This window comes from Tarenaya hassleriana, unplaced genomic scaffold, assembly GCF_000463585.1.
Source record: "Tarenaya hassleriana unplaced genomic scaffold, ASM46358v1 Cleome5, whole genome shotgun sequence".
Classification (NCBI taxonomy): domain Eukaryota; kingdom Viridiplantae; phylum Streptophyta; class Magnoliopsida; order Brassicales; family Cleomaceae; genus Tarenaya; species Tarenaya hassleriana.
In genome coordinates, this window is record NW_010967707.1 from 591,404 (window position 1) to 605,377 (window position 13,974).

At 40.0% G+C, this 13,974-nt stretch overlaps 4 protein-coding genes across 5 annotated transcripts; 2 read left to right on the forward strand and 2 right to left on the reverse strand.

Moving 5' to 3' along the window:
* The first annotated feature begins 2,193 nt into the window (after window positions 1–2,193).
* Window positions 2,194–5,087, forward strand: LOC104825981 (NADH dehydrogenase [ubiquinone] flavoprotein 2, mitochondrial). Its single transcript, XM_010558462.1, has 10 exons — window positions 2,194–2,344; window positions 2,430–2,462; window positions 2,574–2,639; window positions 3,197–3,313; window positions 3,892–3,969; window positions 4,063–4,168; window positions 4,289–4,335; window positions 4,437–4,514; window positions 4,598–4,663; window positions 4,756–5,087. The coding sequence occupies exons 1-10, from the start codon at window positions 2,276–2,278 to the stop codon at window positions 4,861–4,863; spliced, it is 768 nt and encodes a 255-aa protein (XP_010556764.1). The 5' UTR covers window positions 2,194–2,275; the 3' UTR covers window positions 4,864–5,087.
* A 473-nt stretch (window positions 5,088–5,560) lies between these two features.
* Window positions 5,561–9,209, reverse strand: LOC104825982 (transcription factor UNE12). The gene is made up of 6 exons (XM_010558463.2): window positions 8,847–9,209; window positions 8,086–8,208; window positions 7,772–7,837; window positions 7,314–7,379; window positions 6,366–6,452; window positions 5,561–6,282 (listed from the first exon to the last, which is right to left on the reverse strand). Exons 1-6 carry the CDS (start codon window positions 9,207–9,209, stop codon window positions 6,046–6,048), a joined length of 942 nt encoding a protein of 313 aa, XP_010556765.1. The 3' UTR covers window positions 5,561–6,045.
* Window positions 9,210–9,567: 358 nt separating this feature from the next.
* LOC104825984 (tryptophan synthase alpha chain) lies at window positions 9,568–11,603 on the forward strand. Its single transcript, XM_010558466.1, has 8 exons — window positions 9,568–9,742; window positions 9,979–10,125; window positions 10,207–10,272; window positions 10,493–10,601; window positions 10,709–10,785; window positions 10,896–10,973; window positions 11,114–11,251; window positions 11,340–11,603. Exons 1-8 carry the CDS (start codon window positions 9,668–9,670, stop codon window positions 11,472–11,474), a joined length of 825 nt encoding a protein of 274 aa, XP_010556768.1. The 5' UTR covers window positions 9,568–9,667; the 3' UTR covers window positions 11,475–11,603.
* Window positions 11,509–13,613, reverse strand: LOC104825983 (V-type proton ATPase subunit F). Of its 2 annotated transcripts, none has more exons than XM_010558464.1 (5): window positions 13,506–13,613; window positions 13,235–13,318; window positions 12,699–12,780; window positions 12,229–12,311; window positions 11,509–11,851 (listed from the first exon to the last, which is right to left on the reverse strand). In XM_010558464.1, the coding sequence occupies exons 2-5, from the start codon at window positions 13,295–13,297 to the stop codon at window positions 11,687–11,689; spliced, it is 393 nt and encodes a 130-aa protein (XP_010556766.1). In that variant the 5' UTR covers window positions 13,298–13,318; window positions 13,506–13,613; the 3' UTR covers window positions 11,509–11,686. The 2 variants fall into 2 exon arrangements, with proteins under 2 accessions (XP_010556766.1, XP_010556767.1); XM_010558465.2 differs by having other exon boundaries at window positions 13,235–13,299; window positions 13,506–13,594.
* Between the last annotated feature and the right edge of the window lie 361 nt (window positions 13,614–13,974).

A 13,974-nucleotide genomic window follows, 5' to 3' on the forward strand; every position in this document is an offset into this window, starting at 1 on the left:
TGTTGTTTTGGATTCTGTTGAATATCACCACCGGCTTCTCCTCCAACATCCCCGATATCTTCTCCATTAATTATATGCGAATGTGTATATAGACGTTTTACTGTATGTGTGTGTATATAGCTTCCGGTTTGGTTTTTGTTTGAGTATGCATGGTGATATATATATATATATATATATATATATGGGTATTTATAGCCCCGGATTTTCTTTTTCTTTTTCGTTTTTGTATGTTCGAATTCAATGATGAGACCGATGATAAAAGAGTATTCCGATGAAGATTCTTTTTATCGTTTTTGATTCGGGAAATATTTTTAACCAAAGCAACTAAGACCACGGGGGCTGTTATTGCACAAGCCGTACGACCTGAAGAACACGAGGAGATTGGAAGATATTCTTCGGACATTGTTTGGAATATGACGATTTCCTTATAACATATACGTATTATGGAATCGTCGAGCTATAGATTGTTGTCGACACTTTTCTTGTGTGGAGCGGATTTTACGATCCACGGGATCTTAAATCGACCAGTGAATCCGAATGGAGAAATGGGCAATTCGTTCACAAGATGGAGAAAGAGGGACTAAAGAGATGGAATTGACGGTGGGTTTTTGCTGCGAAGAGCATATTCCTTGTGAAGAAGACGGACCCAACTTGCGTTTCCACAAGATTTCTGATTTCACCAAATCTTTCACATATACATACATATATACGTGTGTGTATACGTTGCCATAATATCCAAAATATGATGCGTATATGCGAAGATAAAAGAGCTAACAATAAGCGTTATGATATTCCGAGAACAAGGGCGGGAACAAGCGACACGTCGCTGGTCATTTTTTGTAGATACTTGCATGAAAAGCTTAGCTCTTTTATTCCTTCTTGTATATTTATTTATTTCTGTAAAAAAAATAACATAAAGTATATATATTTTTTTTGTGGAATATATCAAAAATGGCTCTAACGAAACTCGAAGAGTCGTTTTACTATATCCGAGGGGGAGGGGGTCACTCGAGCAAGGCAAATGTAGACGACGACGTCGATGCTTTTCATGCACGCGTGCATTACACAAGTCGTGACGATGTAACCATGGAATAAAAACATGCATTCACGATGAATGAAACCCTTCAATGTGGTTTTAGGGTTTTTGCCGTTTGTTATATGGGAAAATGAAAGCCAAAATGTTGTCATGATGAATGCATTGTTGTCGGAACATAGAATTGTTTTTTTTTTGGAACGTAGAAATTTGATGTTAATTAATGACTTGTTATTGAAATTCTAAATCGAAATATTCACATATTTACATATATTTTATTTTCTCCTTATATTAGACTAGAGAACATTTATATATTCCTCTCTTTCTGTATATACTTTTCCACTCACTAATAAAAAACACGAGTTTTTTTTTTGTAACGGCGGAAACTCATCTACAATATTTTTGTGTGCATTGATAAAACTTCAAACTCTACGTAATAATAATAGTCTGTAAATCACGTAGAACAGATAAATCACCCAAATGGATTTTTTGGAGAATCATGGACTCTTTAACCACTACACACTAAACTCTGAAAGGCTAGAAAACATTAATTATTCTCTAAATTTGATTAGTTTCACTTTCAATACAAAACCAAAAATTTCAAAGCATATAATACAAGTAGAGCTGGATATATTTGTATACTAATGGAGTCATAGGCCCCATTTGTGCAATCACAAAAATGAATTTTATTTTTATTAATTTTATAAAATCTTAAATAAAATTGTATAATGCTCCATAATAAATACTTCATAACAAAATTATTACGCCTCCTTACAATTTGTTTTAGGTTCTCCACTTTATAAAAGTTACATTACAAGTTAGGATCATGCCTCATGCTTATCCTTTTTTCTATCATTGTTATATATTATATTTTCGTTAAAGATCTTAATAATTAAAATATCTTATGATATCCATCCACGAAAATAGAACAGCGCAACTGGGGTTTTGCCCGGTCTATGTATGTCCTTAATTCTGTATTTTGGGCTTCCATTTTTCGGATAACAACTTTCAGTAGGATCTGACGAAAGGCCTATACCCAAGTTTTAAGGCCCGTTAGTTATAATGGGCTCACGTATAGGCCCAATAACCAGATTGGGCTCACTTTAGCAGGCCCAAACGCGCGTTACCAATCTTGCACGGGGGCATATGCTTAGCGCATGCCTTCGTCGTCTCTCCCAATTTCCTCTGCCTCAGATCGACAGAGCTTCGTGTTTCTCTTCTTCTCTTGTCTTTGTATCGAAAATGCTTGCTCGGCTCGCTGCGAATCGTATCCTCGAGATCCGTCAAGCTTTCCGTCAATCTCCTTCTCAGGTACCATCCCTTTTTCTCTCTCCTGATTTTCGTTTACTTCTTTTTTCCTCGGATTTCCCGATCTTATTCCTCCTTTCTCGTACAGGCGTCTAGGAGCTTGTCTACGGCCTTAAACTACGTGAGTTTTGATATTTTCGGTGATCTATGTTTTCTTCGTCTGATAGTTGTTCGAAATTGTTTTATGAAGTTGGAAATGGGGTTTTTGTTTCTGTTGTTTTGGATTCTGTAGCACATTGATTCTCCGGACAACAATCCCGATATCCCATGGGAATTTTCTGAGGCAAACAGAGCGAAGGTCAGTGAAAAACTCTATTCGTTAGGATGATGACGAACACTTACGGTCCTTGATGGAGCGCTTATGTTGATTGCGAACAAAGTTCGATTGTGACTACCCAGTGGAGGTTTATCCAGATTCGAACTTGATTTGGAATGTGAATTGTCACTTGCCCTAGTTAGAACTAGTGTTCTCCTTGTCTTGGATCTCGAAATGAATCGTGTCTAGTTGGCGGTGTTTCCTGATATCATCGGTTGTCTGTTTTATGCTCTCATGTAGCTATGAAGGTAGTGCGTCACCCTGTAGTGAGAGCCAATATAATAGCCCTGAGAGCGAAATAATTAAGAATTGAAGTAATAGATTGCCCCCAGATTTGCTAATGCAGCCGAAAGAACGTCAGAAAGTTTGTAAGTTGCTGAAGGCTCAGAGTTTTGAGCTGACTGGTTTACTTTTGGTACGAAAATTCCGTGACAATCATTTGTGGCGGTGTATTAGATTTCCAGGGAAATATTGAATACCGAGTGGAACTTCACAAACCACATTTCTTGGACTGATCGAGGGTTCTTATGCTTGGTTAGGTTAAAGAGATACTCTCTTACTATCCATCCAATTACAAGCAATCCGCAGTTATCCCTCTCCTAGATCTTGCACAACAGCAGCATGGTGGTTGGCTCCCTGTCTCAGCTATGAACGCGGTATGTCATCACTAGCTCCTTGAGTTTGTGCTTTTTTTTCTTGACATATTCTTTTACTGGCTTTAAGGTCTGTAATGTAATTGTAAGTTGTAACTTGGATTGTGGAATATATTTTTTATTGTAACTACTTTTTTTTTTCGAGCTTGATACTTAAAATTTTAACTTTGACGTTGATCTAGAAAAGTCATTTTGGCTTAGGCATTGTTTGAAGTATGTTCTATATGCATCGATACTCTGTGCACCTATCTCTACGTGAAATAATTTGGTGGGTATCTGACGGTCCTTTTGGAACTAATCATATAGTGACCTACACAGACGAATATTTCTGTGTCAGAAATTGCTACTAACATTTAGCTATCAGTTCCAAGATTGAGATTAGAAATTCTACTAGGGCAGGAATGGTAGTTGCCAAGACCATATCGAACAGATCTAGTTGCTCAAAGTACACTGTATGACATCTCTAATATTTTTTTTTTGTTTCTAAAAGCATAATTCTAGTGTTTCTCTGGATTCCTTCTGGGGATAGAAGATCTGGATATTGGGAATCGGTAATGAAACACACCCTTTTTTTTTTGCAGGTTGCTAAAGTCATAGAAGTTGCTCCTATCCGTGTTTATGAGGTTGCAACGTTTTACTCAATGTTCAACAGGACAAAGGTAAGCATTGTTGCCTGCTAGTTCTACCACATTCATGAGTATGCTAGTCAAACCGCTAGTGAGCTCACTAGGTCGTTTCCATTTGTGTCACAGGTGGGAAAGTACCACTTACTAGTTTGTGGCACAACACCTTGCATGATCCGTGGTTCACGAGACATTGAAGCTGCATTACTGAAGCATTTGGGAGTGAAACGCAACGGTAGGGTTTATGCAGCATCTTTCTCAATTTCTTTTAATACTGAATATAGTAGCCTTCTATAAAAGTTAAAAGTGCTATGTCCAGACATAACTAGTAGTGGTACTTGTGTTTGGTTTGTAGAGGTGACAAAGGACGGTTTGTTCTCTGTTGGGGAGATGGAATGCATGGTATGGGTTTTTCAACATGTCTCCATTCAGAACTTCCACTGCTGCTAATGTCTCCAAATTAATGGTAGACAATAGAATCTAACATATCGTTTTTGGTGCAGGGATGCTGTGTGAATGCACCCATGATCACTGTAGCAGATTATTCTAACGGATCAGAAGGATATACATATAATTATTACGTGCGTTGGTCTCTCAAATAAATTTTCTCGCATTATCCACCAGTGTTATGCAGTTTATGAACCTGGTCTTATGCTGACAACAGGAAGATGTTACACCTGAGAAAGTGGTCGAGATTGTTGAGAAGCTGAGAAGAGGAGAGAAGCCACCGGTAAGACGTGATTCATCTCATCAATGGATCGGTGTTATATTCATATGTATGATCGGTCTATCAAAGTCAGTAAATTTTGATTTTGCATTCAGGCTGGAACACAAAACCCGAAGAGAATAAGGGGCGGCCCGGAGGGAGGAAACACGACTCTGAAGGGGGAGCCAAAGCCACCACCCTGCAGGGATCTTGACGCATGCTAAACATCTCAAACCCCCATCCCAGTAGTGTTATGGTCCTAATAAATCCAAGGCTTGTTTGCTGTGGCTGAGTCAAAACTCGGTGAGTTCGATTTCCTTTTATTTACAAACTCGTTTGCCTGCCTGTATTTTTCAAGCTGTCAGACCGATTTTAAGCCCCCATAAAATTTCAGAGCTTTTTCCTTTCTCGGTCGTTGCAATAATAAGCTGTCATGTACACTTGAATTGAATTATGTCACACATTCCTTTTTGTTTGTATTTGTTTTCATTCGCCGGCTCTGAATTACATTAATGGCCAGAGAGAGTAGCGAAACCACAAGAGACTCGGTCTTGTAAGAACTCCACGATTTTGGGATCTCCATTGAAACCTACATGCAGCTTTTAGGTAAGCGAGTGTGGTGGTGGTGAGATTAGCGAGCAATGTTTGTAATAGTCAGTCAATCAATCAATCAATCAGGATCAGCAATTGCCGACAGTCGCAGCACCATTGACAACATGTGCCTTTGTCTACGTCAATCCCACAAAAAACATAATAGGTCGGTCCACACGGCAGGATTTTGGATACATTTAGAGTTAGTACAATCATGCATAACTGTACAAAAGAATTCAAGAAAATAAGTAACAATAACACATGATTCCTAAACGAATTCGAAATAACAAAAAAGAGAAAAAAGGGTGGAGAATGAATCCTTTTATAGAGGAGAGGCAACAACTATTACTGACTATTATTTTATTATTGTCATACAAAATAATAACAATAATAATACAAAGGGCCAACAAATTCAACATTACTTTTGTACATTAGAACAAGGTCCCACACATCCCACTACCCATTTTCCACAAAGAAAACGAAACCCCTTTAGAGCCCTCTCTCTTCCCTCAACCGCCCACTCGCTATTTAACAAAAGCTGCTTTCATCAAAGTCCACCTTGAAATTACCCACAGAAGAAGAAAGCAGACATATTTTTAATCAATTAAGCTTTTTGACAAATTTCCTCCCCACTGCAAATCCTACTTTGATCCCATCTCCTACGCCTTTTCCAACTCTGCTGAAGTGGGCAAAGGCCAAAAAGCAAAGAAAAAAAAGCATCATACTCCATTAGATGAGAGGGCTCTCTGGTTTTTACCATGTTGGGTGGTGACATGAGCTGTGGACCGTTGGATTCTGTACACACCTCCCTCCATCTACGGTGGTGGATTCATCTCAGGTTTCACCCCAGACGATGTATCAGAGGGCTGAGACTGAGAGTGGCAAACGGCCATTGCCAATGAGATTGGCATTATGCAAAGTGACTTTGATTGCAAGAACTGCATTGCCGCTCCTACGTTCTCTTCCATCAGCTTAGCCACCTGACCCTCTGTCCCGTCCTTCGACAATTTCTCCCACGCTGGCTCCGTTCTTCCTCCTTCTATTCCTTCATCCTGATCAATGGATAATATGGGTGATGATGATTACAATATTGAATATACCAAACTTCAGAGTTTTCTCTATTTTGGTTGGCCACCTCTACTGATGATGACAAAGGCAGAGGCATATCAGTGACAAGTGGAGCGACAGCACCGGCTCCACCAAGACGACTCATGCTTAGAACCTGCCAAAGTTGACCGGTGAAACATCAATGGATAAAAAAAAAAAGATTGTGAAAAAGATAAGCATATTAGACATGTGAAAAAAGGACAAGGGAAGACGATGAGATACGGAAAAAAAACTTAGATCATCATGGAAGGTTTTACAAGAAACTAAAAATAGATTGCCTTATCATTTTCATCATTTCATAATTCTTTAATGATCCTATAAAGTAAAGGGATTGCTTTTCTCTTGCGAGGACGTCAAGCAACAGCTTCTCCACGGCTGCATTTGATAGAATCATCATATTATTGTAGCTGTACGGCCACGAGTGAAGGCAAATATAATAATCTTATACTCCATTATTTTAGGCTTTGAGATATGTGAGCATGATGATTGATGTTCATCTGGGAATCCAAAACCCATAATTCTGAAAATAAAAACAAAAACTGAAGATAGACTACATGCCAAAACTAAAGCATGTAAACTTCTAGAAGGGGATTGCTAAACAGTAACCACTCGGCATAGAAGGACGTATCCTATAATCTATTCTTGCAAAAATGAGATTAAAAATTAGAAAGAAATTTTCTTCAAGACTTAAATTTGGTTTCAAGGGTCAGAAATGGTGGGACCAGGATTAAGACCACAAATCTATCCAGAAAACTTAACCTTTTCTACAACTTCACATGCGACCTATGTTCAATATGAGTTTCCACGTTTCTAGTGTTCAGGAAGGGCAGCATTTTTAGTGAATGGGCAAACAGGAAACTTTGTGGACACCAAATCTTGTTCTACAACCACACAGGGGTTCTATGAGATATTCACGGGGAAGAAAATTAGGTGATTTTGAGTTTAAAAGTGAAATGGCACTTCAAAATAGACGTACCTTAACTTGGAGGCGGAGGAATTTTACATAATCGACAATTTCATCGATCATAGCAGCTCTATCTGTCTACAAAGGCAAATGGAAGAAACAAGAATTGTTACTCTTTGGAACTCCGAATTTAATCTGTCTTTAACCAGCTGAGAAATACTATCTCAAAGACTCAAACTTAGCTAAGCATTCACAACACCTTTGAAACATACCTAAAGAAACAAAATTTTGAAGGAATGGAATGGAACTAAAACTTTTGACAAAAAAAAAAATTGGTTTCATCTTTGTTCACAGGTCAAGTTTTGCCAATTCTTTCTTTTCCATTGAGATAACTAAGAACCAACTTCCCTCCTGTTAAAACCCATGTTTGAGATTCTGAGGTAACTTGTGCTTTGGAAAACTGAGAAATGTCCTCAACCTAGTCCCAATATTCACAGCAGATGCTCCAGGAAAAAAAAAACAATACTAACCTTGTTCACTGTAGGTACAATTTCATGCAAAGCCCTTATCCTTTCTGCTATTCTTTCCCTGCGTAGCTGTGGCAAGGGGAAAAAATATTCACTGTTACTGCTCCAGAATTGATGATTACAGTACCAGTAAACCTCCTGACTAATAAACTAACACCTATAAATATCGCTCTACATTATGATGCCATAAAATGCCTACGATAACCAGGGAATCTGCCCATAGAAGCACAAATTGTAGATCTAGCCTAATTATTAACAAAGACACAACCACAGTATGGAATTGTCAGATACATCTATAAACATTGCATCAAACTAACCCTCTCAGCAATGCTATGTGGATCGGTGGCTTGACCTCGTCTAGCCCGCACTCTAGGGCGAATTGCAGATGGTGGATGCGGTGCTGTTAGCGCTGGTTGTGGCATTGGCTGCCCGTGGAAAACCTTCCAATACACAGGAGGGAAAAAAAAACCGTGAGCTTGCCAAACTTTAAACGGTGGAACAGAAACCTAAGCAACCTTAAGGCCTTATCTCATTTAAACAGTTCAGATAACAAGATCAACAAGCATAGCTCTTGGCTTGTACTTAATCAGCGCTTGTCTTGTTTTCTTCACAAGCTCCACAGCTCAGAAGCTAAGAACTTACGATCATGCATCTTAAAACAATGATGTAACAACTTTGACAACTTAAATTTTGCAATTTCCCAAAACAAGTTTAGATCTTTCTTCTCTGGATTCCCATAGCCCTGAGATATTAATATATTCAGGCAAATAGCCAAGAAGTCAAGTCACATGAGATAATTTGAACTTGCTTACAAGCAAACAGAGCCATTAAAGACGAATCTTTTCAACTTGCGTTGCTTCAATAAACCAAAATATGTTGGATTTCAGACGTCTGAATCCCACAGCCTAAACCACACATTTCTCTGACAATCGCTTTAAACGAAGCAATTTGCCAACAAACTTTCGTGTTGAGAGTTCGAATATGTTTATGTTCTAGCCAAACAAACTGTTATCTTTCTAAACCCTAAAACTTCTGAATCGCCACTTCTCGACAGCCCAAACGGAAAACCCCAACTTACAGGTTTCATGGAGGGGCATCGATTATCAACAATCTCGTCAGGGAAACGTCTCCCGCTTCCGTGAGGTTCGTCATGCTTAAGAAACCCAGGTCCCTTCCCTTGGTCCAGGCTCAAACCCAACGGGAACATCTGACCGTGAAACCCACCGGCGCCACCTCCCCCGAGGGCGGCCATGTGAGAAGCTTTGTCACCGGAGCCGAGCTGCAGCATCATCGGAGGCGGTGGACCGTCGAGGCCGATGTTGGCTCCGGGAAGACCAGCGGCGGAAGGAGCGGCGAAGTTGGGAAGGCCGAGAATTTGCTCGAAGAAATCGTCTGAAGGAGGTTGGTCGGAAGGCGCTCCGTGGGGGTTACCACTGGCCATGGCGAGTTAATTCTTCCTTCTCGAGTGAGTAGGGGCGAGTCAAGAGAGCGAGTCAGGGGTCTCAAGCAGCATATACATGCCGAAAAAAAGTTTTTTTTCCTATGGGTGGTTTCGTTGTTAGCAAATGAGGTCGAAGATACAGAGACGAGAAAACGAAAACGAAAAGGAACGACTTTATGCTCTTACTCAAAATTCGTCTTCCGGTGAAAAAGGGCTTACTTTTTGCACAATTTTCATTTTTGCCCTTCCCTCCTTTTTTTTTCCCATTTACCCCAAGTGGGCTTTATCTAATGTAAATGGGCTTTTCTCATATTTTACAGTAATTATTTTAAAAAATATATATATATTCAAAAAATGTTGGCATCGAAGGAAAGATCAGCTTCTTCCGTTTTCGAAAATCCAGAGAAACGTAGTTCGTCGGATTTTTCCTGGCCCGCACTTCTAAAGATCGGACTCCAATGGCTTTTCTTGAGAGCTCTCATGCAGTTCTGGGTCTGGCAGAGACTTTCGCCAGGTTGAAGAAAGAGGGCAAAGTAAGCACCTTTTCTTTTACCAATGCAAAATTTTCACGAGACGAATGTCTCTGTGTTTGCAGAGATCCTGTGAAGTGGGTTTGGTCTTTCTTGTGTTTTGGTTTCTTCTGCACATCCATGGTCTCCCCTCCTCCTAGTGATTGGTAGTTGCTAGTTAGATTGGGGAAATCCGGATGGTAATTCCATAGTCGCTGAGTCACATACTTTCTCGCACCGTGTATTGCGATTCTATTCAGGTGGCTCTTATTCCGTATATCACAGCCGGTGATCCAGATCTTTCTACGACGGCGGAAGCACTTAAAGTGCTCGACTCTTGCGGGTCAGACATAATTGAGTTGGGTGTGCCCTACTCTGATCCACTAGCAGATGGTCCGGCTATCCAGGTCAGGTCAACAGCTTTGTCTTTCCCTTGCTTTGGTTAAGTGTGTCTTGTCTTTCCTTAATCTATATTTCTTCTTCTTTAGGCTGCTGCTAAACGGTCATTGGCCAAGGGGACCAACTTCAACTCGATCATTGCTATGTTGAAGAAGGTGAATGTTTCATGAATATTGTTATCTCTTGGGTTCAAATTGTAAATGCTGCTTAATATGTGTTCCTACAATTCAGTGAAACATCATCTTCAGCTTGACTTGAACCTGTTTTAGGACAAAGATAGATTACTCTTTGTCTGTTCACGTCTTTGCCATCTATCTGCTTTGTGCATTTCTGCGTTTGATCTTGTTAAAGAAAATTCGCTTTCCATGTTTTCAGGTTGTTCCTCAGTTATCTTGCCCTATTGCCCTGTTTACATATTACAACCCAATTCTGAGGCGTGGGATTGAGAACTATATGGCTACTATAAAGGATGCTGGAGTACATGGTGAGTGATGCTATCGAATTTATCTCATGGATTTGTTCTCTGGAAGACCTACAGTAACAAGTTTATTCAATAAGACTCTGCTCAATGCGTATTCTACTCGTCTACAGGCCTCCTTGTACCGGATGTTCCACTCGAGGAGACCGAGTTGCTGCGGAAGGAAGCTCAGAAGCATCATATTGAACTAGTGAGTAGTTGTTGGCCATTAACAAACGGAGGAGATATCATGAACATCTTCTGTTGCAATCCATGTTATAAATTGTTTTTCGTGTAACATCTTACTCTGTTGTCTCAAAGGTACTGCTCACGACACCCACAACCCCAACAGAGCGAATGAAAGCCATTGTTGAAGCATCTGAAGGATTTGTCTATCTTGTAAGATCACATTCTGGAGTTTCTTAGATTAGTAAATCATGTGAACTTTAGGCGCGAGTTAGAAGATATTTGCTGCAAAGAAATCTATGAATGCTTAAAGCTTATTGCCATGGATGACAAGCTCTGACTTGTTTTCACAGGTAAGTTCAGTAGGTGTAACTGGCACCAGAGAATCTGTAAATGAACAAGTTCAGTCACTTCTACGACAAATCAAAGAGGCCACAACAAAACCAGTGGCTGTCGGGTTTGGCATATCAAAACCTCAGCATGTGAAACAGGTCAGTTCTGTTAAGTCGGTTTCTTTTATTGATCTGTCTTGTTGGTGAGAATGTGTTAAATCAACTTTGGTCATGGAGTTTCTTTCAGGTAGCTGAATGGGGTGCCGATGGTGTCATTGTCGGAAGCGCAATGGTTAAGATTCTGGGTGAGGCTGAATCCCCTGAGCAAGGACTCAATGCGCTTGAAGCCTTCACCAAATCATTGAAGTCTGCTCTCTGTTGAATACACAACTATGTTTTGTCATCTTTTGCAAAAAAAACAAAACGGTGTTGCCATCCATTTACCAACAAATAAACAGAGTTTCACATTATTGAAAACTTTGGTGGGTTGTGAAGGAAATGGAAGAATGCCAAGAAACAAATGGTAATAGAGCAGGTTCAGGTGAGAGAGAATTCAGGGTACACTCGGGTGAGCAGAGAGAACTGCATATAAGCTCAACGCCTATCAGAAGCTACGGATTCAGCAGAGAATAGGTACTTGACACGGGAGAGAACAGAGTCATGGGCAGGATCATATGGATGGTCCTTGGAAGGAATCTCCAAGATTGCTGGAACTGGTTTGTTGTAGCTATCAACCAAGAACCTTATCATGTTGGCAACCTAAATAAACAGCAGAACAGGTTTTAGTGGGAATCCAAGAATGCAATAGTTAAATGCAAGCTTACAATGTCTGGATTATTGTTCAAAGAAACAGATGTGAAAAAAGTCCAGAAACAAGTTAATATATTTGGATGCTTGTAACAGACCAAAACCATGCATTATGAATCATAGAGGCCATACAAAAATCACTTGTGGTACTTGGATCCAATCCACTAAATGCTAAGAACAAGAAATCAAAACGGCCCTTTCGCTTAAAGATAAAATGGGTAGAAGTGTGCAAAAGAGCTAAAATTCTGGCTAGTTATTTTAAGCTAAGGTGACATACAGCATGGACACAGCACATGAACCAGAAAGTAAAATTGCAAGAAAGCACTTACGTATTGGCTGATGAGGACGATAGCAATGTCTTCCCTGGTAGTGAACTCCTTAAAGGCATCCTCAATTTGTCTCACAGTTGTCTCTAGAAGGCAAGCAAACAAAAGAGGAATAGAAAACAAGAAATCAGAATATAAAAAAAACCCTAAGATATAGCCGTGTAGGAGAAGACAATAACTGAACCAGACACAAGTGCATAAAGAAAAAGACATTCATGTAGGACATAACGACTAATGAAACCCGATGAAGGTCAAGAAGTTATCTCCATAACAACAAGACCACGACGGTGTAATTTGATAACGGGGTTCAAACAACAGGACTCTTTATTCTCGAGTCCAATTTGGTTGATAACAGAATATCAAAAGGGTAACAAACAAGTCTAGTGATCAAAAGGGCATCCAAATTTAAAAAGGAAAACAATGGCTAATCTCTTCTGAAGAGAGTAAGATCAAAAGCGAGTTTAGAAGAATACTTGAATCCACGATGAGATAATTCGTCTTCCTCCGTAGGTCAACATTACCAACTCCAGCCATCAAAAATCCAACTACAGTGTCCTATACTCAGATATGTAAGACAAAGTAAGTCATTGCTACTACCAAGGGCCGGAAATAGAACATTATGGCTGTAGCAAATCCTATTCCAGTGAAGAAGATAACAAAGAATTGGATTCGCGAGCAAGTAAAACACGAAACTTTTTCTTCGTCCAACAGATATAACTGGTTCTACATTTAAATTTAGCATACGGTGTTCAAGGGAACTTACAAATCTGAAAGAACAAGCTAAAATTGATGCATTCGGAATCCAATAAACTAGCAGATAGTAAATACGATTTCCAAATCAAAGCGACAATAAATTAACACAGAAAACCACGTCTTATCGGAAGGTCAAATTAACCAGAGTATCCCGATGGAATTCATAGAGTCTAAGGAAGTAATACCATAACACACACCATAAAAGAAATCCAAAAAAGATATAAAGAGATGATGATGTCTCTGCAAACGTCGTTACCTCATCGGCGATCATGGCTATTAGGGCAGAGTTTTTAGTAGGGATCTGAGCTCTCCCAGCCATCTCTATCAAGAAAACGGTTAACTACACATGAAAACGCCAGGGAAAAAAAATCAATCCACCATGGAAAAGTCCGTGAATTGAACCCAACGCAGTTTTCGGAACCTGCGATTCGATCACTGCCGAACTTTTTCGGGATTACAAATCGAAAGAAGAAAAACTCGAAGGTGGAAATTTTTTTCCAAATTTTCTCAACAACGAATTTCCATACCTCGGTTCCCTTCTTCTCCCTTCGATTGAGATTGTCTCGCGATCACAATGCGAGCAAGAACAGGGAGAACTAGGATTTTATTTTAACTTCTGCAATCAGATGGCAAGTTGAATTGACGATTGTACCCTTTACTTCCCGGACGTATAACGATACTACCCCATGTTATTGGCTGGAAACGGCGCGTGAAACCACGCGAACCGGAGCGAATCTTTAGAGAATCGACCGTCGTTTCAAACGCAAACGCAGCGTTTGTGGGATCGCTGCTATAAACCTCGGTTTGTTCGCGTTAGGACGTATACTCTCCGCACTGCTCGTTCTGACATCGTGTGCACGTCACTATATCAGCGCGTGTATGAACATGCTCTCTCGAAGACTGGACCGTGGCTCTCAAGACCCTGACCTTGATCCAACGGCTCTACGAGCAAGAGATCTTCTTGGCCACCAGACGGTGGGACAAGACTGTTAAACT

What these genes read in the sequence shown, in the direction of transcription:
- LOC104825981 (XM_010558462.1), top strand. Translation starts at nt 2,276, where the DNA reads ATGCTTGCTCGGCTCGCTGCGAATCGTATCCTCGAGATCCGTCAAGCT. An exon ending in TCCGTCAATCTCCTTCTCAG is followed by an intron (nt 2,345 to 2,429) that starts GTACCATCCCTT and finishes TTTCTCGTACAG; the next exon opens with GCGTCTAGGAGCTTGTCTAC. An exon ending in CTGAGGCAAACAGAGCGAAG is followed by an intron (nt 2,640 to 3,196) that starts GTCAGTGAAAAA and finishes ATGCTTGGTTAG; the next exon opens with GTTAAAGAGATACTCTCTTA.
- LOC104825984 (XM_010558466.1), top strand. Translation starts at nt 9,668, where the DNA reads ATGGCTTTTCTTGAGAGCTCTCATGCAGTTCTGGGTCTGGCAGAGACT. An exon ending in AAAGGATGCTGGAGTACATG is followed by an intron (nt 10,602 to 10,708) that starts GTGAGTGATGCT and finishes ACTCGTCTACAG; the next exon opens with GCCTCCTTGTACCGGATGTT. An exon ending in AGAAGCATCATATTGAACTA is followed by an intron (nt 10,786 to 10,895) that starts GTGAGTAGTTGT and finishes GTTGTCTCAAAG; the next exon opens with GTACTGCTCACGACACCCAC.
- LOC104825983 (XM_010558464.1), bottom strand. Translation starts at nt 13,297, where the DNA reads ATGGCTGGGAGAGCTCAGATCCCTACTAAAAACTCTGCCCTAATAGCC. An exon ending in TAGCCATGATCGCCGATGAG is followed by an intron (nt 12,781 to 13,234) that starts GTAACGACGTTT and finishes ATCTGAGTATAG; the next exon opens with GACACTGTAGTTGGATTTTT. An exon ending in TCGTCCTCATCAGCCAATAC is followed by an intron (nt 11,852 to 12,228) that starts GTAAGTGCTTTC and finishes CTGTTTATTTAG; the next exon opens with GTTGCCAACATGATAAGGTT.
- LOC104825982 (XM_010558463.2), bottom strand. Translation starts at nt 9,209, where the DNA reads ATGGCCAGTGGTAACCCCCACGGAGCGCCTTCCGACCAACCTCCTTCA. An exon ending in CACATAGCATTGCTGAGAGG is followed by an intron (nt 7,838 to 8,085) that starts GTTAGTTTGATG and finishes CCCTTGCCACAG; the next exon opens with CTACGCAGGGAAAGAATAGC. An exon ending in CTTTGTCATCATCAGTAGAG is followed by an intron (nt 6,283 to 6,365) that starts GTGGCCAACCAA and finishes TCCATTGATCAG; the next exon opens with GATGAAGGAATAGAAGGAGG.